This window comes from Leucoraja erinacea, chromosome 9 (assembly GCF_028641065.1).
Source record: "Leucoraja erinacea ecotype New England chromosome 9, Leri_hhj_1, whole genome shotgun sequence".
NCBI classification, from domain to species: domain Eukaryota; kingdom Metazoa; phylum Chordata; class Chondrichthyes; order Rajiformes; family Rajidae; genus Leucoraja; species Leucoraja erinaceus.
In genome coordinates, this window is record NC_073385.1 from 51,309,479 (window position 1) to 51,335,027 (window position 25,549).

Sequence of the window (25,549 nt, forward strand, 5' to 3'; positions counted from 1 at the left end):
GATAAATGTGAGGTTATCCACTTTGGTGGCAAAAACAGGACGGCAGATTATTATCTAAATGGTGTCAAGTTGGGAAAAGGGGAAGTATGGTTAGCTTATACGGTATATGTATAGCTGGATCTGAGGGTCCTTGTTCATCACTCACTGAAAGTAAGCATGCAGGTACAGCAGGCAGTGAAGAAAGCGAATGGCATGTTGGCCTTTATAAAAAGAGGAGTTGAGTATAGGAGCAAAGAGGTCCTCCTGCAGTTGTACAGGGCCCTAGTGAGACCACACCTGGAGCATTGTGTGCAGTTTTGGCCTCCAAACTTGAAGAAGGACATTCTTGCTATTAAGGGAGTGCAGCGTAGGTTCACGAGGTTAATTCCCGGGATGGCGGAACTGTCATTGGTTGATAGATTGGAGCGGCTGGGCCTGTATACTCTGGAAGGGTGAGAGAGGATCTTATTGAAACATATAAGATTATTAAGGGTTTGGACATGCTAGAGGCAGGAAACATGTTCCCAATGTTGGGGGAGTCCAGAACCAGGGGCCATAGTTTAAGAATAAGTGGTAAGCCATTTAGAACGAAGATTAGGAAAAACGTTTTCACACAGAGAGTTGTGAGTGTGTAGAATTCTCTGCCTCAGAGGCTGGTGGAGGCTGGTTCTCTGGATGCTTTCAAGAGAGAGTTAGATAGCGCTCTTAGGGATAGCGGAGTTAAGGGATATGGAGAGAAGGCAGGAACGGGGCAATGATTGTGGATGATTAGCCATGATCACATTGAATGGCGGTACTGACTCGAAGGACTGAATGGACTACTCCTGCACGTATTGTCTATTGTGAAATGAGTTTAAAACAATAAAATTACTTGTTTTAAATATTAGGCTGTAAAAATAAAACTTGGTGATCTAAACAATCCAGGATGTACTAACAATGACTACTTGGAATTTCCCTGTTTGTTTTCAAGACTTTTCCAAGTGAAAAGAAAAGTGGATTTTGTGGAGTGGGTAAGAAATATTTGATTTATTTGGCTATCAATCTTTAAATGATATTGACCATCACATTTGTCAATCAATACTTTCAATCCATCCATTTAAACCCTTCAATTTCACAATTCCTAATTTCACGTGCATCACAGTTGTCCAAATATCACAGCTTGTAACCATTCACTCAGCAAAAAATGTATACAGTTCTAGGAAATGTATGATCTACAGCAGCTATACATATACCGTATAAGCTAACCTTGAAAAGATAATCTGAAATCTACCCCTACATTGTCATGATAATCACAGGATACACATTATCATTTGATCTCTGGACTTGTTGAACAATAGCAGTTTGGCTGGTGCTACAGTATCGCTTGTTAGCAATGAAAGTCTAGTCTCTGGCAGAGTATGTTGCAAGATGCAGTGGGCAGAATGGATTGAGATCAGCTGAATTTCCTAACTCTACGCCTAGTGTTCACAAAATAGATCTGCTCCAATTAGCAGTGTAGAGAAAAGAACAGTCCCAACATGCATTTGTTTTTGTTGCATATCATATCCTTTAATCCTAGCTTGCTGCTAGGATTAAAGGATTGCTGAGTAAATAGCCTGGTTCAGGGCATTTCACACTGTTATGTTGGCACCATATAGTCACGTTTTTTTACACAAACTCCCCTGACCCACTTGGCACTGATGTTACTGCCCTCTTACTCTCCCAACCTTATCCATACTCTTGGCTGGCTTTGGCCTCTTAGTGTTCTCATTCCAAAGGTGAAGCTTGTTGATCAGCTATTTACAATATATATTAATGATTTGGATGAAGGGAATAAAAATAACATTAGCAAATTTGCAGATGACACAAAGCTGGGAGACAGTGTGAACTATGATGAGGATGCTATGAGGATGCAGGGTGCCTTGGACAGGTGGGAAAACGAGGCGTCTGCTGAAGGACGTGCGACCAATACCACCAGGATGTTTCCACTAGTGCGAGAGTCTAGGACCCGAGGGCACAGCTTCAGAATAAAAGGACATACCTTTAGAAAGGGGATGAGGAGGAATTTCTTTAGCCCGAGAGTGGTAAATCTATGGAACTCATTGCCACAGGCAGACATAGAGGCCAAGCTTTGCCTATTTTTAAAGCATAGATTTATGTTCTTGATTAGTAAGGGTATCAAAGGTTACAGGGAGAAGGCAAAGGAATGGGGTTGATAGGGAAAGATAGATCAGCCATGTTTGAATGGCAGAATAGACTTGATGGGCCGAATGGCCTAATTCTGTTTCTATGACGCATGGACTAGACCTTAAGAAAATTAATTCGTAAGTCCTTAAGCTAAGATTAGACTTTTCAGACATGAAAGTAGTGTTCTCCCAAAAGATCTACTATTATTCTCCTACAATCGTTCCAATTCCTTTACTTGTGTACAATTGTACTAATGGTGTGATTTGACTAGATAAAGTCTAGTGATAATGCATGGTGCCCTGTGGACTCATTGTTCATAGTACATAGCATGGTGACCACTGATGCAACGGTGCTCAGGGATACCAGTCTTGCCCCCTGGTGCCTCGTACACAGCGTGGTGCCCAGTGGAACCACCTGGTGCCCAGTACACTGTGTCGTGCCCATTGTTATCCACCAGTGCCTGGTACAGTGCATTGTGCTCAGTGTTATCCCGTTCCCTGGTACATTGCATGGTTCCCAGTGTTAACCCCTGGTGCCCAGTACAGTGCATGGTGCCCAGTGTAACTCCCCTGGTGCACTATGTGGTGCCCAGTGTTACCCCCTGTCCCTGCTACACTGTGTGGTGCCCAGTGTTACCCCCTGTCCCTGCTACACTGTGTGGTGCCCAGTTACCCCCTGTCCCTGATACACTGTGTGATGCCCAGTGTTACCCCCTGATACACTGTGTGGTGCCCAGCGTTGCTCCTGGTGCACCGTGTGTCGCTCGCCGCCCCGCTCTGCCCCGCCGAACCAGACATACTAGAGCGCCGCTATAGGATCTTTGTTCCGCTCTTTGCGCGGAACTCTCCTCGCGCCCGGCCTCGGTGACGCGACAGAGAGCGGACGTGACGCAGGGCGCGGCTGCGATTGGCTGCCGCCGTGCTGCGGGCTCCATTTTGTGCATCGGCTTTATTTCTCCTGCGTCAGTCAGACGGACGGAGTGGCCGAGGAGGTAACGTGGGGTCGGGCTGGATCGGGTCTGGGCCGGGGAGGAGCAGGGTCGATCCCCAGGCCGGGCCTCCGCGGGCTCGGCCTGTCCCCGCCCGCCCGTCACTGCCCGCTGTGGGGCTCGGAGATGGCTGGAGTGGGGACTGGGGCGACGCTGCTTTGACGCGGAAGGGGTGCGGGGATAATTTAACGCGTCTCATGGTGGGTAAGTCGTGGCTTGTTTGCCACGGAGCGATCCCCTGCAGACTCGGGCTGAGGCGGCTTCCTCGCCATCGCCCCTTCGTTGGAGAGTCATTCAGCCTGGAAACGTTATAGAGCCGCACAGCACGAACACGGGGCCCTCCGTCCACATGCTGACCGTATTTCGTATTGAGCAGGCCCCAATTTCCCCCACTTAACCCATGTCCCTCTAAACTTTTCCTACCCCACATGTTATTTTAAATTCTCTTCCCTCATCGATCCTCTTGGTGCCCTCTTCAAAAAAAACACTCAACAAGTTTGTGAGACTTGGATAGGTTTTCCGCACCTATCCAAATGCTGGCAGATCTTTTCCATAACAATTCCTGCAATAGTTTTTCCACCAACGATCTCTCAAACTGTAGTTCCCTTCCTTTTCTTGCTGTCTTTCTTAAATAACAATACAATATTAGCTGCTCTCGAGTCTGCTGAAATCGATGGCTAAAGATGATGCAAATTGCTCCACAGGTTTTCCTTAATTTTAAGATCGGAGGATGCACTTCATTGGGCATTGGAAATGTTTCATGAATGCACTTGAAAGGTGCCACTATCTCCTTTTTATAGTGTGTATTTCAAGTATAATAATCTTGTACTCATCCAATTATACTCTCCACATTCCTATTTACTCTCCCAGAATGTGTACTCAATTTCACGCTGAGGAGAAATGCGTAGTGGCAAATGAAGGATGTTGGAGCTCTGGCCTGCTGCTTTTCTCTGTGTTTGAAAATGCTTTAGATAAATACAATCCAGCCAAACGTATACAATTCTTAAGGGAATGGACAGGTTAGATGCAGGAAAAATGTCCCTGATGTTGGGGAAGTCCAGAACCAGGGGTCACAGTTTAAGAATAAGGGGCAGACCATTTAGGACTGATGAGGATATTTTTTTTCCACCCAGAATATTGTGAATCTGTGAAATTTTCTACCACAGAAGGCAGTGGAGGCCAATTCACTGGATATATTCAAGAATGATTTAGATATAGCTCGTGAGGCTAATGAAATTAAGAGATATGGGGAAGGAACAGGACACTGATTCTGGATGAATGGTGGTGCTGGCTCAAAGGGCCTACTGCACCTACTTTCTATGTTTCTATGTAAACTTTAGGTACAAAAGGGAAAGATCCAAAGTGCAGAATATAGTTCTCAACAGTTTCAAAGACAATGTCTACAATGAGGTAGAGGAGAATCCAACTCTACCCAAGCTTTTGATATTTGACTTGAACAGTCAAATCTTTGTTGCATTAAAAGCAGAGTGCTATATGGAATAATTTTAATTTGAACAGCTCCTCGAATACCCATGTGTTTTGGTATAGATGAGAACTTTGTAGGACATTAGTATATTTTTCCGCTTGTACGTGAGTTTTTTAGCAGGGCAGGGGTGGTGGTAGAAGGTCTGGCTACAAGATGGTGCGAGCAGCCGGTGCTGTAAGTGGTGGGGAGGCCGGCTGCGCAAGCAGTGTGGTTGGCAGAGCGAGCAGCCAGTACTGTAAATGGTGGGGGAAAGTGGCACGTCATGGATGTTGAGGGTATCCAGAGGTAGGCCAATCTGCTATAGCTGAAATCTGTTTCAAAGAGGTCTGTTGAAACAAATACAGAAACTGTATTTTGTGTTTTAACTTTCTGCTGCACTTGTTTTTTTATGGCGAGCGTGCCAATTGCTGCATTGCCCCCTGGGTTCTTTCAGACCGTTGAAGGTTTTTGTAAATTGTCACACTGTTGTTGAACACTGAAACCCGATAGAGAGAATTAATTCGGAAGAGAGTTGGCGTGGTTTTAAGTTGATGGTTGTGTAACAACATTGTGTTGAGTTCACGACTCTAATAACACTTCTGCAGCCTTCACTTAAAATAAATGCACCAGCCAGTTTGGTTTTCTTTACTTATCTTGAACACGCAAATTCTTTCTTTGTTATATAAATTTGCTTTGGATTTTCTCACCATAGATTGTTTTAGTTATCCATCAACCATTTCTAATTCCTCTCATTTCCTCACTGTCCTCCACTTCCTGCAGCCATATAAGCCATGCAGTTCTCTTTCCACTTGTATATCAAATAATACCACTTTAATAAGCACCATATTATTTGGTTCACTGAAATTGCCACCATAGTTTGGATTTGGTTTGTCTACTAAAATGCATAGAATGAATTTGCATGCAACTATCAGACTGCCATCTAGTGACTAACTTTACATTCTACTGATTTTCACTAGATACAATGAGCTCCCGCGTGTTTATTGGTAGACTCAGCCCGCATGCCAGAGAGAGAGATGTGGAGAAATTCTTCAAAGGATATGGACGCATAAAAGAAATTGATTTGAAAAATGGGTTTGGATTTGTGGTAAGATTGCTTTTCAATTCAACAAATTTGAACATTGTGCCTAACATTTTTAGATTCTTAAACTTTAGAGACTAAGAACGAATCAACATGTGTATATCTGTTTCAAACTAAAATATTAACACTACTGCTGATATGGCCACTAGGAATTTGACGATCACAGAGATGCAGATGATGCTGTTTATGAATTGGATGGAAAAGAACTGTGCAGTGAAAGGTAAAAGAATATCACAGTCTACTCTAGATATTATTACTTTTTAATTAATATTAAAATAAGTTGAGTTTGACTGAATATTTTCCTGCAGAGTTACAGTTGAACATGCAAGAGCACGTCCTAGAGGGGGACGTGGAGGAGGACGATATCAGGGTCGCTTTAGCCCACGGCGTCCACGTAGTGAGTCAAGGTGAGTCAATTTTAGAGGCATGGTATAAATGGTCACTGGCCTTTGATCAAACCATCTGCCTATCAAAATCCCTCGTCTTTGTCCACCTACCATCCGCATTTTGTTCTGCTTCTCCTATCTTCCACCACTCCTCCCACCACACACAATCAGTCTAGAGAAGGGTCCCGACCCAATACATCAACTATCCATTTTCTTCTGGGATGCTGCGTGATCCACTGAGTTACTACTGCACTTTTATGTCGTTAACTGTAATTGTGTGTTTGTAGTACACAGTGTGAATTTGTACTTCCAAAGGCAGAAACAAAACATTTTCACATGTTGCCCTGTTAATATCAGAAAGAAAACCTGTACCATTAAATTTGGCATTTTATGTAAAGGAAATTGTAGTAAACATTGGAATCTTGAGCACAGGTGCAAATTCTATTTGTTGTAATTTGTTTCAGGAATGGACCTCCAGTTCGCACCGAGAACAGACTGATAGTTGAGAATCTGTCTTCAAGGGTTAGTTGGCAGGTATGTTGCATGTAACTATGCTTTTGATTCAGTTGACTCATTTGCTATAATCGAAGTTTGTGCTGGATATAAATGATTTCATGAAACAAATAGGTATGAAATTATATATTGCTGTGGATAACCAATGTAAAACGTGACAAAAATCTACAAAACCTGGGACTGCACAAAGATGGAAACTAAAATTCACCTTGCCTTTTGGAATGAGTGGAATTGCAATTAGCTTTATTACAATTTCATAGCACTGTTTGTGTGTATGTGTATTAAGGGAGCTGGGGGAAGAAGTTGGGGCAATATTAATGTATATAATGAAAATGAATTGAGTCTATTTTCAAGCAAATTGACTGGCACAAAAGGATGTATTTCTTAGGTGCTTTCAATTCCAAGTTTTCTTCCCAGTGGTACGTTGAATTTTTAAGAATCTGAAAGAAACCTCATGGCCCGACATACAAAATCTTCCCAGGTGTGCTTGCTTCATGTAATAACTCAATCCCAAATTTGCTTTTTAGAATTATTACTAACATGTTAGTGTTTGCAAACAATTATTGCAGTAATGAAACAAGCCTTTCTTGTAGATGTTGTCCTTCGTTTCTTTTCCCTGAAGCTGATGGCTCATGCTGGATATGATTCCATGGTGAGACCCTACTCCACAATCCTGACCAATTTGCGATTCTTCTCAAATTAGGCTGGATTGTTACAAATAATTTATTTTGCCCATCCTCTATCTTAATGAGGCTTATGCCACATGCATGCGTCTGCAGATATTGCTGAATAATGTCTGAATAATTTAATCCCCCCCCTTTACCTTGTAGATTAGCTTTAACTTCCTTTGTTAATGCTGTCTGTGATTGGCAAGTGCCAAATTAGTTAAAATCCACCAACGTTAGTACCATTAGGAGCACCTGGATTCCTTTTTGGGAGAAATAGCTGATCATTTTGTAAGACTGATAAGCATGGTGGGGTCATTTTCGTGGGCAATTAGCCAAAGCTGAGCCTATATCATTTGACTCCTGGAAGGAATGGCAGAAAGGTGATTTGATTTGCGTATGCACAGTATTGAGCTAATTTAAAAATTGCCCATTTACAAAAGTACAGCAGATTCAATTTTTTAAAAAAGTTGACACTGATTTAAGTAATTTGTCTTTGAAAACCATTAGTGTGACTCTTTTGTTTGGTTCTGTTTTGAATTGTGTGCAAACCTTTTAACCAAATATTAAAACCTTTATTTACCAGCCTCTCGTATCGTTGGCCTTGTGACGAGTGACGTTTTCCTAATCGCTCTGGTTTGGTCTCTTGGTGGGCCTAGTTGAATTGCCAGTCCTACGTTTCAATCAGTTGGTGATCTGTATTATGCTGGTCTGACCAACATTGGTGGGCACTAGCTTAAGTGCTCGGGTTCGTTCCTGCGCCTCTGAAAATGCTGGTAACGAATTGTCCTAAAGTCGAGTTGTGAGAGCTGTCTCTAAAATGAGAGATCCTTGATTGAAAGAAATTCGCCAGTAGGTTTATTTGGAAGCTCGATTGGGAGTGAGTGAGGAATCCTTGGTAACAACACAAGATTTAGCCATTCCTGTTCCCCTGGCGCCGCCAAAGTCCACGTTTAGGATGGGTGATGTCCAAGAGGGCTCGCGTGGAGCAGGTGCTGAAGAGCACTCTCGGGTCGTCAGTCGTGATGATGCTCCTGCAAGAAGTTCTTGCATTTGACTGGTTGACTAGCCTAGGGAATTGTGCGGGAAGGTAATAATTTTTTGATGATTTAGCTTTGGTTTCATTTTAGTGACTTTGTTAGAAGACAACTGACGGTGTGCCTCTGATTTTCTAACCTAATTGATTTGATCTTGTATAGGATCTGAAAGATTTCATGAGGCAGGCTGGAGAGGTTACCTTTGCGGATGCGCACAGGCACAAAATGAATGAGGGGTAAGTAAAAGGAATGGATTTAGTTGGGGTGTTGGCAATATCCTAGCAGATAACTGGGAAGAATTTGCTCATTTTTATGTACAGAAAAATGATCTTTGTTAGTTAAACAGTTAGTCCTTCTACCAGTGCGCCGTGGAAAGTGCTCATATGGCATCCTGGTGTGGTTTGCTAGCTGCACTGTGGCTGAGAGGAGGGTGCTGCAGAGAGTTATTAAAACTGCACAGAGCATCACAAACGCTCAACTGCCCTCCCTGGATGACATATACAGGGATCGATGCTTGCGCCGGGCCACAAGCATCAAGCAGGACACATCCCACCCTGCCAACCACCTATTCACTCTGCTACCCTCTGGGAGGTGATACAGGTCTCTGAAGGCTCGCAACAGTAGACTAAAACATAGTTTCTACCCATGTGCGATAAAAGAACTTAACTCTAACAGAGAACACTGGGGGAAGCACAATATAATTCGGGGTGCAAGATAATGCGCAATATTCTTTTAAAATATTTTTAATTCTCATTTATTATTTTCTTTACTGACCTTGTGTATATGTGAGTCAATGGCTGTTGTGTTTTCTTTTTAAAACTTTTATCCTGTGTATTCTATGTACACACCGAAGGAGATGAAATGGAATTTCGTTGCACAGTTGTGCAATGACAATAAACTTACTCTATTCTATTCTAAAATAGGTGCCGCAGTAGGCCATTTGGCCCTTCGAGCCAGCTCCGTCATTCAATATGATCATGGCTGATCATCCAAAATCAGTTCACTGTTCCTGCTTTCTCCCCATATCCCTTGATTTTGTTAGTCCTAAGAGCTATATCTAACTCTCTGCCTTTACCAATTGGATCTCAAAATGTGGTAACCACCTTGTGATTGTTGGTAAACTTGGATTACTCTTGACAAATATTTATGATGTTTGCATGGCAGGTCTAAGAATGGTACAGTTTAATAGTTTGATAGATGATTCTCTTGACCCGAGCAGTTTGGCATACTTAAGTTACTTGTTCAGAGTAATTGTTACATTTTGAATATAATTTAATGTTGTTAAATTAAAATCTACAGGGTGGTTGAGTTTGCCTCGTACAGCGACTTGAAGAATGCAGTTGAAAAATTATCTGGCACAGAAATAAATGGAAGAAAGATCAGACTGATTGAGGAACCGAAAAATCACAGGCAAGTGCTGAACAAATTTTATGTCAACTATGGTGTCTGGTACAATTAGCACCAGCACACTGAATAAATGTTAATTTTGAGTAACTTAAAACGGCTAATTGGCAGGACAACTTTCAAACATAAATTGCTATTGATGGTAACATCATTTGATTTTGTTCTTTCGGGGTAGTGGGGTGAGTCCAAAGCTTGTGTTACCAATACTGCGGAGGTAATGTGTCACTTTGAAAGTCAGTTCTTGAAGAAAGGGTTTAGCTTTCAGCTGATATTTTAAATCAAGAAACTATACCAATTTGTTTTGTTTATACAATACCTTGCCGGAAATGGCAATTGAATTTTCCTGAAATATATTCTTGTTTTTCACTTGCAGATCTCGCAGCAGGTCCCGTTCACATAGCCGTTCATATTCCAGGTCTCGAAGTCGCTCTCGCTCCAGGAGCCGAAAATCCTACAGTAGGTCAAAGAGTAGAAGTCGCAGTAAATCCCGATCTCGCAGCAGGTCCCGTGTCCCAGTCAGGGAACAAAAAGCGAATTCTCCTTCACCAACCAAATCTCCCGCCTCGTTGGAGCGGCCGAGGTCGAGGTCTCGATCTCGTTCGCGCTCTCGTTCTCGTTCTCGGTCAATGTCAAGGTCACCTTCTGGTGCAAGTGTGGATTAAGTTACACGTTTTGGATATGTTATAACAAAAGTGGACTTTTACCAAGTAAATGAAAGTTGTAGAAAGTAGTTAATGTAAAATTAAATACAAAACTTAATTTGTTTTCTTTGGACCAGAGTGTTTGCAATTCTTGGAAGTATATTTGAATTGTATTGTTTATATTTGCAGTCCTTTTAAAAAAAAAAAAAAAAAAAGTTGTATGCACAAGGTGCCAATTTATTCCACCGAAACATGCAATTAATAACTTTAAAGATGCCTACATTTGTATTCAACCACACCTTTCCTGGGATAAATATTGTCTTTCATTATATTACGTTTTTCTTTAAATAAAAGTTGCAAACCTAATGCATTGAAACTGCTCATTTTCTTTCCACTTGGTCTTTGTGGATATTCCATTGTATCTGATGGTTTAAGTTCTCATCTCAATGTCTTTTAAAAATATATTTCATTTTACAAGAAATTAAGTCGGTCATACATTCCTCATGGTAATTATGTTTAGTTTAGGTCTGGATGTACCTCTTGATTTGCTCCACAAATTGAAGGGGGGTTTTATTTATAGTAATTTATGTCTTTCCTTTTTAAATATGGTAAACTCTATGACTACGATTTTAGTGAATTCCTATGTTTAATGTGTTGGGGCAGAGAAAATAGATTTAGAAATGTTAATGTACTTAATAATGTAGTACAGTTTCTTCAACAAAAACTAGGGTTGTTAACTTGATATGACATTATGCGATTGAAGCCTCCTTGATTAGCTAACCTCAAGAGACCATCAAAGGTGAGCATGACTTAAATCTACACATGAATGGTTTTCTCACTAAATGATTTGGTCTTTTTATCTTTGTTGTGCAAGTCATCTGAAATGGAAATGTATAAGGTATTGTTCACCCTATCGAAAAGCCTTGTATTGCAGAAACATTGTTTTGAATCTAGTAAGGTACTAAAACCAATCATGGACAAGGTTGAAAATTAGAACACTCTGAATCGGGTGTGCGGATCCTTCGGGGGGGAAAGAGCTGGCGATTGCGTGGCAAGGACAGTGGGTAGGTGTTTCCAGAATGAGTAGCGGTCAAAGAGTAGGGGAAGGGAGAAAGGAAACGGAAGGTGTGGAATGTTGAGTGAATAGATGGGTGAAGGGGGAATATATGTAAATCAGGGAGTAGATAGCAATGTTGATTTTTGTGGTTACTGTTCTCAGATTTTAGCCAAGTGACTTGTTTGGAAAAATAGTGAAGTTCAGTGTTGGATGTAGTGTCCTGATAAATTAAGCAAATAAGCTTTCACATTGCATAAATGTTAACTTTTTTGGATTTCTATAGGTATTGTATTTCTGTTTTTAAATTGGGGAGCATAATAAAACTTGCTGCTTAAACACTTAAGTATAAACTGGTTTAATAAGAAATTTGATTGCATGTTCAGATTGATTATTAAAGGTGCGTGTTTCTATTTAAAGCACCTTTTCCATTGGTTTATTTATAGTACTTTACATTCAAAACTGAAATAGAAAGCTTTTTTCGCACAAGGCCAATTACCAAGGTTTGAAGTCTCGACTGGATCTTGGATAAACTTCCCCATTTTATGCAATTAATCTTTAATATGTACAGTATTTGTCTTGGATCTGGTTCATAGTTATACTGAGAGAAAGATGTACTTTTGGCTGTCTGTTGGTGTTACAAAGAAATAGAAATCAAGGTTGAATAATAAATTTAAAAAGATGAGAAAATAAAATATTTTAAAGTTAGTGGTGATCATTAGGTTTGGCAAAGTGCTGGTGAAAGTCAGCAGGCATCTGCGGTGGGGATTGCAGATTATGTTTTTGGTCGGGACCCTTCAGTCCAGATGCTGGAAACTTGAACAAAAAAAAAAGCCTCTAAGCCATGTTTCTGTCAAACTGCTAAATTATTCTCCAATTACTTCCGTGTTAGCAAATGAAGCTGATAACTATTGAACAACATTTTATCGTGTCAGATTTGTGTTTTAGAGTTTTGAGAAGTGAAATATTGAACTCTAAAGCAAATGATTGAAGGTTGTAGAAATCAGCGGGTGTAAAATATCATGACAATTGGGTGGATGCTAACCCCACCCGGAGGCATTTTACCATGGTAAAAGGTGTTTATGTAGACGTTACGGCAATTTTTTTTCCTTGCCCAACCAATTTTAGGTTTGAAATTAAGCGTCGACTGGCAGACTTGTTGGTAGCAAAATACCATTGTAGTGGGTAGATTGGACGTTTGATAGAAAACTGGAGGTATTGGTCTTTTCCTGAAGTGCAAAATCTAGCAGGTGATGTCTCACAGATCTGTGCTGGGGCTTGAATATTTGGCAATCTGTTTAATTGCTTTGATTAAGGCACTGTGAGGGTATGGTTGCTAAAGATGAATAGGGAAGCAAGATATGCAGTGAACAAGAGGAGACCTGAAAGAGTGAGTGAGCAAAAATTTGGCCAATGGAGAATCACCCATGACAAATCTCTAACTTGATTCATTGACAAATCTCAAAAATGGCAATATCAATTAAGTATTTATGAGATCATGATGGTACCATGCAAAGACACAAACATATTCTTCAAGAGTAGTCATTCCTGAAAGCCCTGATAATGTGTGACCCTGACTATGAAATGATGTTCCATATTACAATCCCCTGGACTTCAGTGACATTGTTTCATATCTGCTCCAGTATCTGGATGTCATTATCTCGAGAATTTCTAAGGGTTACTAACAACTTTTATTTGTGTATGATTTAAGTGTAAAAGATATCCCATGGCAACTCGTAATCTCAAATGAATGCTGCTGAGCCAAAGCATAGATTTTGCTAGGGTATGAAGACAAAGTTCGTAAAGGCAATGTCCACTGCAATGCAGACTATTTCTATTCCTAGTCCTTGCCTATTCAAATGCTGGTAGATCTTGATTGATACAAACTCCTCCAATAATTTACTCTTTAGGCACACCCGTCTGTAGTTTCTTGGCTTGTCCTTGCAGCCATCAAAGGTACAACATTAGCCAACCTTCAGTCTTCTGGTATATCCCCATGGATAAAGATAATGCAAATATCTTAGCCAGGGCTCCAGCAATTTCTTCCCTTTAATATCCTAGGATATACCTGGCTAGATCCTGGGGGATCTTAATATACTGTAATATTTTAAGCCTGCTAGTACGCAAAGGGCCCACTGTTTCATATTCTTGAATCCCTTCCCCTGCTTGTTACTGGGACACATTTGGTTGCACTTGCTACACTCTTTACCCTTAATGGTCACCAGTTGGAAAAAGTGATTCAAGAACATTCTCAAAGTTATCTTAAACTCTTGGGAGTCCCTGACCTGTGACAGAAATGGAGAAGATACATCCAAGATGGCTTGGGAACCATGTTTCTTTGGTGAGAGCACACAGACGCAAGCGTAATTGGTAGAGCGTATGCATTTCCCCAAATAGCCACCAGTCCACATTGTTTGTCAGCTGCATAGAGGACAGATGTGTGGTCCGTCTGTCATCATGCCCATCAAAAACCAGCAACACTGCGTTGCTAATGTTTTCACGGATTTAATAATGATACATAAGACTCAATGGTGTGGGATCAAGTCACCTTTAACCTTGAGGGATTTGCTACTGCCCTAACCAAGCAAACTCACCAACATTCTCGGCATAACTCACTTGCACTAACGGCAGAGGGAACATGGGAAGTAGTGCAATAGGGAACAGGTTGGAACTTGAGCAGTTGTAGGTATGTGACTGGAACATGGGCAGGTGATTATCCAGGTGTAAAGCAGAGTGCATGGTAGGTTGCATGGACAGCTGGAGCCAGAACAGCTGACAAACATGCAGGTGGGATCTCGGAGCGGGAGTTGAGATGGAAGGAAGTCTTGAGGTAGAAAGTGAGATCAAAGTTGGGTGAGAAGTGCAGAGGATATGCAGAGATTTGGGTGAAAACTGGATTGAGGGTGGGGGATGAGAACAAAAGAGGAAGCAAAGGATAACGGCATCTGCCTGAGATTTGTAATCTTTGGACTTGGAAGAATGAGAGTTGATCTTATTGAAACATTAGATCTGAAGGACTTGACGGGATAGACTTTGAGATGTACAGTAGTTACAATGTATGGGGCAGTTATTTAAAACTGAATTATTTAAAATTGTAGGGCATATTGTAGGGCATGCTTCTAGAAGAGGGTGATGAATCTCAGATTCCTCTATTCCAGTGTTGTGGAGACTAAATCATCAGGGATTATTTAAGGAGATGAGGACATTTTTTTAAGTTTAGGGTATGGAGGACTATGGTGAGCTCGTAGTGTCAATGTAAGCGTAAAGCAGCACCGATCATAATACAGGAGCAGAATTTGGCCTGCCATTTTTTTCCGACAAGCCCATTCTCCCCTCTTTTTTTAACCTTTGACACGTTAAAAAGGTGCTAAATGAATCAGTAAGCCTGGCAACATGTCTGGAGAACATGGATAGGTAATGCTTCGGGTTGAGACCCTTCTTCACCTAACCATGTTCTGCAGAGATGCTGAGTTACTCCAACACTTTGTGTCCTGTGTATTAACCAGCATCTGTAGTCCTTTGTTTCTGTCAATCTTCACTTAAAAAAAACAAACCCCAAAGCCTTGGTGATGTGCAATGATTGCACGATGAGGCAGGCTTAAAAAGGCCCTGCTATTGTGTCAATGCCGCGTGTCCGAAGCAGAAGCAATGAAAGCAACAACTTGCAGTACATTCATTCCACGCCACGCTTGCTGCGCGGGCCCGGAAGTGACGTAGAGGCGCCCCCCCCCCCCCCCCCCCCCCCCCCCCCGGCAGCCTCCATTTTGTGATCGACTTTTATTCCAACTGCGTCATTCCAGCGGAGGCTCCGTGCAGGTAACAGGCGCGGAGGGCAGCGGACGCTTTAGTTCCGAAAATGGAACCACTTTCGGGTTTTTTTCCATCGTTCACTTGGAGAGGGAGAAGCGACGGGTGGTGGCCTGGTGGGATTTCTTTTAGTATTAGCTCTCCACCTTCCTTCCCCATCTCCCTCACCAACGACGACAACCATGCAATTAATTTAGCAGCGTCGCCGATGTGGGCGGAATCGAATCTCGGTGCGACTGCCGCAGTGTAGATCGATGTGTTCGTCGCATCTTTTTTCAAAAAAAAGTTAAAGAATCGTGAATAATCTCCCGCAGTCAGCGGGGAGTTTGCCCGGGTGCGGGAAGGCGCCGAGTCATCGTTGCCCGGGGCTTGGGGAGCGGCGCGGCGCGGCGCAGCCGCCATTTTGAGCACCTCGGCTCAGGCTGTCGTGCGGGCGGCCCACGGATCGCATTCCCATCCCGCTCCTTCCCCCCCCCCCCCATTACATTCGCTGTACTTTGACCCATGTGTAGGTTGCGCCTCCCTCCCCCCCCCCCCCCCCAAATCCAAAGATGAAGCTGGAAGTTGCCTGTTCGCCTGTAACCCCCCACCCCCCCCCACCCCTATTCTCATCCGAGCGTGTGCATGGGAGTGCATAGAAGGCTGCATCTGCCGCCTTGTCCTCGCCCTAGAGCTGTAGTTCGTGCTGCCCCCCCTTCTCCATCGCCATATCCAATTCTCTCAAGGCTCAATAGAACCTCCCACAACACATCTACAGGCAGTTCGTTCCAGATTACAACTACCATCGCTATCAGTTCCTGTTTCTATTTTATGCCTGCGAGTTGCAGACGTGAGACGGGGTTTCCTCTTGATTTATGAAATGACTTTTTCCCTCCTGTTCCTTTGCTATCTCGTCCGATTAGATTGGCTATTATAATCGGGGAATAGGCACGGACGATTCATTCATTGGCTGTTTCGGCCGGAGGAGCCGCATTATTGCAAAGTGTTGAGTGCTATCTTTGTCGGAATGACTCGATCCATCTGCACTCTTGAGGTTGCTCACATCGACCGTAACTAGTGTTCAGGTTATTCTTTTCATTCTGCGAATCGAGCATTCTTAGAATTAATGTGTAAGAAGACTGCCTGCCCCGCTGAGTTACTCCAGCTTTTTGAATAAAGTAGCCAAGTCCATGAGCCCTGCCTGAGTTGTGATGTCTTCCAGAACTAGCTGTGGGAGGGATTGTTATCAAGTGACATGAGTAATAATTAGGCACCTTTTATTGGTTGGTATCCATCGCCAAGATATTTTATTCAACTATAGTGCTGGAAACCTTAAAGAAAAATAGAGGATATTGCAATATCATTTTTGTCAAAATGTTGGCAGTTTTGCAGCATTTGACTAATTGCGGCTTCATAAAAACGCCAATAAAAGCATAGTACTTAAGAATGAAGGAATTTCATCTAGTACAGTTCTTTATTCAGGTAAAGTGTGGCAGTAAATCAATTGAATCAGCCCCAGAACAATTTTATAAGCAGTACATTTGCACAAGCACACCACCATCCACACAAAGCTTTTTTCACTTCAGTACTGTTAAATTATAGCTCTAGTATACCATTGTTAAAAAATAGCACTTTGTTGCTTAAACCTCCCCCAATCCATGCTTTGTATGTACTCCCTTAAAGATTACAGGCAGAGGCTCACATCAATTTGAAAATAGTGAACGTTGTTTCATTGTTATTACCTGAAAGTGTTGTGGATTTTTTTTCATTGTTAGGAAACATGTGAAGCATTATTAAAAAGTTTAAATTCAAGGTATGGCTGTTTTTGAATGATGCCGATATCGTTGTATGCATATTTAAGAGAAGGAATTTTCTCTCATATTTTTCTAGGTGTTCATTGTTTAGGATGAGTTCCCGAGTGTTCATCGGTAGACTGAGCCCTCATGCTACTGAGAGAAACGTGGAAAAATTTTTCAAGGGGTATGGACGAATTAAGGAAATTGATTTGAAGAATGGTTTTGGATTTGTGGTAAGTTTTTATTTTCGGTGTTTGAATAGGCTCAAATAAATTTGCAAGACGTCATTACTTCATTTTTCTTCCTACCCATTTCAGAGTTTAGTATTATTTTGCATTGTGTTGATCACCAAAATTAAGGCTGACACTGCTGAAAATAACCAGCTGTACCTTACATTTTAAATAATATTTTCAACAGAAAATGGACCTTTAACAACACATTTCCACCTCCCTGTGTGAGTTCTCTTGTCACTCATCCACATGTAATGCCCTCGTCCATTTTCTAATCTCATATTTATGTCACATCACTTTCAATACATCAATGGCAGGCATAAAAGACAAATATTTTAGTTTTGCTGTATATTGCTACATTGTTGTATTGTAACATGTTTCTAGGGCATACATAATTATTGGAAATACAGTATCTTCTAAATAAAGCCTTTTGCAGAGCACAAGTAATTGATATGACATCATACCAGTCTACTTAGTATAACTATTGCTGGTATGATGTCATATCAATTACTTGCCCTCTGCAAAAGGCTTTATTTAAAAGCTACTTTATTCCCAATATTTATGTATGGCCTAGAAACGTGATAGTCAACGAAAAGGCTCAGTAGATACCACTTTTCATTCACTTCTAATTTGGCTCATCGATGATCTTTGTTTAGTTTAGTGTAGAGATATTGTGCGGAAACAGTCCCTTTGGCCCACAGAGTCTGCGCCAGCCAGCAATCACCCCATACATTAACACTATCCTACACACTAGGGACAATTTACAATGTGTAGACAGGAACGGCAGGTGCTGGTTTAGACTGAAAATAGGCACAAAATAGTGGAGTAACTCAGTGGGGCAGGCAGCATCTCTGAAGAGATGGAATAGGTGACGTTTTTGGTCAAGACCCTTTACCACCCACTTTAGTGTCATCTGCAAACTTGCTCATCATGCCTTTTATATTCTCATCTAAATTTTTGATTTGGGCAAACACCAATGGGAACACCAACCGAATCCTGAGCCACACCACAAGTCACAGACCTCCAGCAACTTTCTACAAACCTACTGCTTCCTTCCATGAAACCTATTTTCTATCCAGTCAGCTATCTTTCCTTAGATCCCTTAGTTTGACCTCTCCTTGGTTTCATGTCTGCCTGTCCCATGCTGATGACTTTTTAAAGAACACGGTGGAGTACTTCTTGATGTAGTATTTATATAGCAATGTATTTTAGCTTGGTTGTTTTAACTCTGCAATTTAATTAATTTTGTTATCTGGTAAGCTAATGTAAGCTAATCTTAAGGTGCATTAACTGAGCGTTTATACTTTTAAAATATTAATAAAGAGGATTAAAGGTAGACAATGCATTGGTAGAATTACCAATACCCATGGTTTATTCCTTAAAAAAGGCTAAAGTAGAAACAAAATATTATCAGAAACACGCAGCAGATCTGTGGTAAAAGAAACAGTCAATGCAATAATAATGTTACTTGAATAGGCTCACATGTGTTTGAGGGTATATTCCATAAGCTCATTAATGGAAAAACGATGAATTCTTTTTAGGAGTTTGAAGATTACAGAGATGCAGAAGATGCAGTGTATGAGCTGGATGGAAAAGAATTGTGCAATGAAAGGTATAAAAATATTTTTTGTGTTTCTTTGTCAATACTATTTATAGATATTTATATATATTAATGTTATCAAATCTTCAGAGTTACAGTTGAACATGCCCGAGCTCGCCCTAGAGGAGGTCGTGGAGGGGGACGGTTTCAAGGTCGTTTTAGCCAACGTTGGTCCCGTAGTAGTGGAGGGGGAAGGTGAGTTCAAAGTGTTGGGAACACTCTTCAATTGAATAAATAAATAAATAACAAGCAGTACAGGCGTATAGCCTTCTAAGAGCCAACTCCTATTGGACCATAGTTGGATACGTTCACATGTTTGAATACAACTTGTAATGTTTGCAAATGGTGTGATTCATAACTTTATCACAAGGTGTGCAGCATGTTGGTAAAGTTATTGTATTGGAATATTTTTTAAATTAATATTCTTATTTCCTTGTGTCCCATGTCCGTTACTGCGTATTTATTTTAGTCTAGAAGTTCAGCTGCAGTTAGGCATTATAGATCTGGCATGACCCAACACCCTTCTGTTAATGGTTCAGTACAGAGAGTTTAATATCATTTGGTTGATTTCAGAAGTTCATTGTTTGCTTTTAATTAACTTTGGACTCAAATGCCTCAATAGTAAGTTTTGATAATGTGGTGATCTCCATTATTTCTCTTTTAGAAATGGACCTCCAGTTCGGACAGAAAACCGAGTGATTGTTGAAAATCTGTCTTCAAGAGTTAGCTGGCAGGTATGTTATGTAAAATAGTAAATTGTGTTTTCTGGTGTTAACACAAATTGTAAAATGAAATAAAACTGGTTATTCCTTTTGAATTAAATATGAATAGGGCTTTCAAGGTTGGTCAAGACTCTTTACAGTGAAGGGCGCATCATAGTTCAGGAGCTTGCTCATTCAAATTTAAATCTAATAAATAAAGGGGAAAAGCAAATAATTGTTACATAGCTATAGATAATTTTGGAAAACTACAAATTATGCTGCTAAATTACATTGGAAATTGAAAAAATGATGTTGATATTCCCATACTGTCAACCACAACATGGCTAACAAGCACGTGGGTGTGATATTTGAAAATATATTATTACACTATTATTTCAAACTTTGTGCTTCATGATTGTGAATCTGTGTTCCTTTACTGTAAAATGGCTTGGTCACATACAACCTATCATCCTTAAGTCTCGTGTAAGCTTTTGAAGCATTGCGTTGTTGATATTACATGTCATTGTGCACAGTTTAATTTTTAGTTCTGTAAAATAATATCCTAAGCTAAATGTTTTGGAAGGTCTATCCCGTAACTTGAATTATTATTCTTAGACCTCCAGCCCTATTACATTTGAATATTTGCTGAGTGTCTAAGGTGATGCTCATCCTGTTGGCCTCATTGTGAAAAGAGGTGGAACAGGAATATTTGCGGTGAGGTATGGGTCAAATGCCCATGATCTCTCACCAGACTAGCTCCTCTCAGGTGACTGGGGAGGGATAGACTTGCCCGTGAAGAAGGCAGGTACTGGGCATATTGTTTTCACCATCAGTGGGGAAGCTGACCAAATACCTGCCTTTTGTACAGGTAAATAGAGTGGCATTGAGTAGTTTGTGAACTGTTTAACTTGCAGTACTATTAGTCAGCTTGTTTTCTGGACGTTCAGTTAAGCCAGTTTAACTTGTTTGCCTGTTAACCTTGAAAGCCTTAAGTATGACATTTGTTTGGTTTTTATGCTTAATGTTTACAAAGTTTAACCAAATATTAAAACCTTTATTTACCAGCCTCTCGTTATGTCGTTGGCCTTGTGACGAGGAGTGCCGTTGGTTTTCCTAATCGCTCTGGCTTGGTCTCTTGGGCCTAGTTGAAATGCCAGTCCGCTCCTACGTTTGTCATTTGGTGATCTAGATCTGTGTGTGGTGGTCTGACCTACATGGTGGGCACTTGGTTAATGCCAGTGTTCCGTGCTGCACCCCGAAAATGGTGTCTTCCTAAAGTCGAGAGGTCTGGGCGCCCACTCTAAAATGAGGTCCTTGTTGGGAGAAATTCGCTAGTAGGGTTGGTTGGAAGCTCGATTGAAGTGAGGTGAGGAGTCTCTGGTACGACGCAAGAGTAGCAATGTTTATTCCCATGGCAATGTCAGCGTCTGCCTTTAAGGTGGGGCGATGTCCGGGGAAGGCTCGCATCGAATGATAGCGTCGGTCCAGTGGGTGGTGAAGAGCACCATCTGGTCTCCAGTCGTGGTGGTACCTCTGCAAGTGATTGTTGCATTTGGCTGGGTGAATAGCCTAGGGATTTGTACAGGAAGGTAATACAAATTTTGAAATTAGAATTGTTTTTAAACAATTTTTCCAATAATCTTGTATATTGGAAAATAACAGATCAAGTGTTTTAATGTGCTCCTTTTTACCTAACTGATCTGATCTTACTTAGGATCTGAAAGATTTTATGAGACAGGCTGGAGAAGTGACTTTTGCTGATGCGCACAGACACAAGCTCAATGAAGGGTAAGTTCCGAGAATGAATTGGGCTAGTAGCTTGAAACAGCTGATGTGAATAGGAACAACCTGTTGAATGTTAATAGCACCAGTGAAAGTGTAATCCTGTATGCTAACATTGAATTTGAAAAAGAAACAACTTTTTAGAGGCTGAGATTTAAGATGCTAAAATAATACAAACATCATGTTTCTGCTGAGCTCGCACATCGAATTTGGTTGTAAATTGATATATAAATTGTTTTAATGGTGTATTCATTGCGGAACAGAATTATGTAATAGTTACTACCATATAAATGCTCCTTTCTTTCTGCTAAATAAAAATATCAGTGATGTGACTGATTTAAAAAAAAAAAAATCTTTGCAAACGTTGATCAAATTAATCAGATTTTTGTTAATGTGTGTCTATGAAGTTTGATTACATTAGGACAATCTATCTTATTAGTCTACGGTTTTATTAGGAATCACATATTTCACTTATTTTTGCCAAGTGCCTATACTTGCCACCATTCAGCTCTCCGCCCACATATTTCTTTGTCACCACACAAATAAAAAATCGTGTTAAAATTTGCATGGCACCAAAAGTCTGAATAGATTTTTCTGAGTTGTTTGATCTTTCTTTCAAAGGATTGTAGAATTTGCCTCTTATAGTGACTTAAAGAATGCTCTTGACAAGCTGTCTGGAACAGAGCTTAATGGGAGGAGGATCCGACTCATTGAGGAACGTAAACAATACAGGTAAATGCTGTTCCAGTGTTAGAAGGAAAGCTCTGTTTGGTTTATACCACATCATATTCTTTTGGGGTTAACATTTTGGAGGGTGCTGTATTATCTTAATGAAAACTAGAATTCTGAGATATGCAGTTTATATTACACTGCAATTTTGTGGGGAGGTTGTATTTTCGTAACTGCTGTTAGTAATTTTGGTAATGAAGACGGTCTTAAATTCTAGGTTGGATAGTTTTAATAGATTTATTGTTGGAATATTTCATTTTAAATGATATGCTGGGAATATTTAGCATCTGTGAAGGGAGAGATAACATTTTAGATTGTTGACCATGCAACAAAACAAGGCACAAAAAAAAATATTTTAAATTACAGTGGCACAGCTGGTAGAACTGCCTCATAACATCCTGACCTTGGGTACTGTGGTTTTTGCGTTCTCCCTGTCCGCGTGGGTTTCCTCCAGGGATGTGGACTAGGTGGAGTGAAGGCCCTATTTCCATTCTCTATCTCTAAACTGAACTCTAAATTTAGGAAGGGGATGTGGTGGAGAGAACTAGACGAATGTCTCTTAGGATTCAGACAAATGAGGGCTTGTTGATTGCAGATAACCTGTTCAGTGGGGGGAGTGAATAGAGGGTTAATTAGAGAAAGAAAATAATCGAGACGAAAATAGTCAGCTGAAAATCTGACATAAAAGCAAATACTGGAAATACCCAGCTGGTCAAGTAGCATTTGTTGGGAGAAAGAAATTGAATTAATGTTAAAGGTGGACCTTTTATTAAAATTGGCTGGTCCAGAAATGGTTGAATTGAATGTTGAATTCCCATGGAAGTTGCATGCAAAGTCATAAAAAACAGATGAGTTTTATTGGGTTTCGTTTGAATTTTAAGATGTCAAAAACAGGTAGGACAGAGAATTAAAGTGTCTGGCAACTGGAAATTCAGGATCACTGGAGGTTTTTGAATTAAATTCTTGTCTCTATGCATATGTTCACAATGCACAGATACTTGAGTTCTCACATTCTTTATTTTTTCAGGTCTCGGACCAGGTCCCGATCCCGTAGTCGCAGTTCATCCAGGTCTCGTAGCCGAACACGTAGCCGATCTCGTTCCCGAGGCCGCAAGTCCTACAGTAGGTCAAAGAGTAGGAGTCGCAGTAAAACACGTTCTCGTAGTAGATCCCCTGTGCCTGCTAAAGAGCAGAAGGGCAGGTCTCCTTCACCAGCTAAATCCCCCTCAGCAGAACGTCCAAGATCTCGTTCTCGATCCCGGTCTCGTTCACGATCAAAATCGCGATCCCGATCCAGATCGCCTTCTGCTGAGAGTGCTGAATAAATGTATTTGTTAATTCATAATTTGGACTGATATCCTAAGTAAAAATTGGTGTACTATAAGCCAAGTAGGAATTGGTAAATTTCTGTCAATGGCTCGCATATTTCATTTGTTTACTTATAGGCACAGTATGCGTGGTTATTGAACGTACAGTACGTTTGACTTGATTACAATTCACTTTACTTTAGGAAACAATTTTTATCTTTGTTTTCGATATTTCATTTGGTAATCTTTCTGTTCCTTTTACTTTCTGTACGCCAATACCGAATGCCATTTCATCAATTTTTTTTCTTATGCATAGCTTCAAATAAACAAACATCCCACAAAATGATTTACAATGATTATGTGAATATGTTTCTGTAATTATTTTCTGCCCTTGGCCTTGCATATCATCTGAGGTAACTTTCCCATTGTTGGATAGGTTTTAGAAATTCCATTGCAGCAAATCTTCTATGTACCACTGTGTTTAAGATAGACAGAGAAAGAAAAATGTTGTGTAATATTGCGTGTCCGCCCCTTTTGTATATTAAATACCTACTTTGTGTTGCTGTAATTTTTGCATTTGTGCAACGTTAGGAAAATTAACATGCTTTGAATAACTTGACCCTAATGCTTATAAAGATGGAGAATGAACCCGCCTGGCTCCCAGGTTGTGTTGGAAAATATTCGTGGAATTGTATTATTTTATGTCCTTGGGAAATATGGTTTTTAATGTCATGCACTATAGAATGCAGCATTTCTATTTTATTTACTTCTGCCAGATTGTTGACAGCTCATGACATTAGATTTGAAGTAAATTCTTTTTTTTTTAAATTGCAATAAGTCCTCGAATTTGATCCTATTGCTGAGTCACTGATCTTGACTCCAATTTCTTTACTTCCAGTAAGTTGGTGGTTTATGCTATAGTATAACTCTGGGATGAAAATGCTCTTGGTTAGGCAGCTATGCTTATTGTGAATCTAGACATAGTTTTGATCTTTCAATAGAGGTCTTAGGGAGAGGTTTAACCACCATTGTGTTCAACTAATGTCTGAGAAACAATTGAGCTGCCGAGGCCAATCATGCTGATCATTAGGGAAGTGTACAAAGAATTGAAATTTCCTCTGTACTGAGCCGTCGCTGTTCATTATATCCTTAAGGCTTAGTAAATTTTATAATGAAATAACATTGATTTGTTTGTATCTATGTAGATGGAAAAGAATTAAAATGAAAAGATTGCGCAAAATATTATGTTTCAATTGTTTGATTTATAACCATTGAATGTTGGTTACAGTTTCGCATTCTTTGTGTGCAAGTTTTGGTACATTTTCCCTGATTTCTGTTCTCCATAACTTTGAAGTTGACATCACGCTTTGTTAAATTCATTGGTTGAAGATGTAAATCAGTCCCAAGACACTTGACTATTTGGTGTTATCACTATAGCAGGTAACCTGGAGTGGCTAATAAAAGAATGGAGATGCAAAAACAAAATGAGGGAAATATTCAGCAGCCCGGGCAGTGAAAAATAAGCTTGTTTAAGTTGCAACAAAGTAAGGAATGTCTGTTAGGATGGAGACTTATCAGAAGTTAAAAAAATTATAAGGAAGACTAGACCAAGTGCAGACCCGTTGGGTCTGTTCCCCCATGCAGCGTCACACACCCTAACTATCTCCTCCTCCCCGCCCGCACTCACGCTAATTACCCCCTTTGATATTATATTAATTTGCTCCTTTTACCCCATAACCACCCTATCTACTGATGCATAGCCCCCAACTTGCAGTCACATCTAGAGAGGGGGGGGTGGGGTGGGGTTAGAGAGTGACGGCAGAGAGAGGCAAGTGGGGTGGAGCGGAGGGAAGAGGGAGGGTGGGTGAGGGGGGAAAGGTAGGGGAGGAGAGAGAGCGGGTGAGAGGTGGGGAGGGGAGCGGGGTTTAGGGGAGGGACGGTGGGGTATGGGGAGGAGAGGAAGAAAAAGAGGGGGGGAGGAGAGAGAGAGAGGGGGTTCCTTTTTACTTCAACCCAAACAACCATTTGCAGGCATTGCTTTTTTCCCTCAAACTAACCATATTTTCATTTTCAAATCACATTATGGGTACTCACAGCTGTGGAGACATTTGTTCAGTGTTATTCAGAGCTCTGATTGAGGCACACCACTTGCAGAGACTGATTGAGGCACACCACTTCCTGGTTTTATAGTCCCTCCCCCCTGCCGCCAGCAGGGGCAGCA

General features: G+C 40.8%; 2 protein-coding genes across 5 annotated transcripts; both read left to right on the top strand.

Annotated features, from left to right (window-relative positions):
- The first annotated feature begins 2,991 nt into the window (after positions 1–2,991).
- On the top strand, positions 2,992–10,709 carry LOC129700375 (serine/arginine-rich splicing factor 5-like). 2 transcript variants are annotated; one of them, XR_008724048.1, is made up of 8 exons: positions 2,992–3,136; positions 5,576–5,703; positions 5,847–5,917; positions 6,006–6,104; positions 6,548–6,617; positions 7,848–8,351; positions 8,461–8,534; positions 9,598–9,633. XR_008724048.1 is itself a non-coding variant. In XM_055640807.1 (8 exons), the coding sequence occupies exons 2-8, from the start codon at positions 5,581–5,583 to the stop codon at positions 10,362–10,364; spliced, it is 837 nt and encodes a 278-aa protein (XP_055496782.1). In that variant the 5' UTR covers positions 2,994–3,136; positions 5,576–5,580; the 3' UTR covers positions 10,365–10,709. The 2 variants fall into 2 exon arrangements, 1 of the variants encoding a protein (XP_055496782.1); XM_055640807.1 differs by lacking the exon at positions 7,848–8,351 and adding an exon at positions 10,076–10,709 and having other exon boundaries at positions 2,994–3,136; positions 9,598–9,708.
- A 4,432-nt stretch (positions 10,710–15,141) lies between these two features.
- LOC129700374 (serine/arginine-rich splicing factor 5-like) lies at positions 15,142–24,568 on the top strand. Of its 3 annotated transcripts, none has more exons than XM_055640805.1 (8): positions 15,142–15,213; positions 17,074–17,212; positions 18,751–18,821; positions 18,900–19,004; positions 19,474–19,543; positions 21,225–21,298; positions 21,914–22,024; positions 23,049–24,568. In XM_055640805.1, exons 2-8 carry the CDS (start codon positions 17,090–17,092, stop codon positions 23,344–23,346), a joined length of 852 nt encoding a protein of 283 aa, XP_055496780.1. In that variant the 5' UTR covers positions 15,142–15,213; positions 17,074–17,089; the 3' UTR covers positions 23,347–24,568. The 3 variants fall into 3 exon arrangements, with proteins under 3 accessions (XP_055496780.1, XP_055496781.1, XP_055496779.1); XM_055640804.1 differs by lacking the exon at positions 15,142–15,213 and adding an exon at positions 15,215–15,320; XM_055640806.1 differs by lacking the exons at positions 21,225–21,298; positions 21,914–22,024; positions 23,049–24,568 and adding an exon at positions 20,576–21,218 and having other exon boundaries at positions 15,194–15,320.
- Positions 24,569–25,549: the final 981 nt, after the last annotated feature.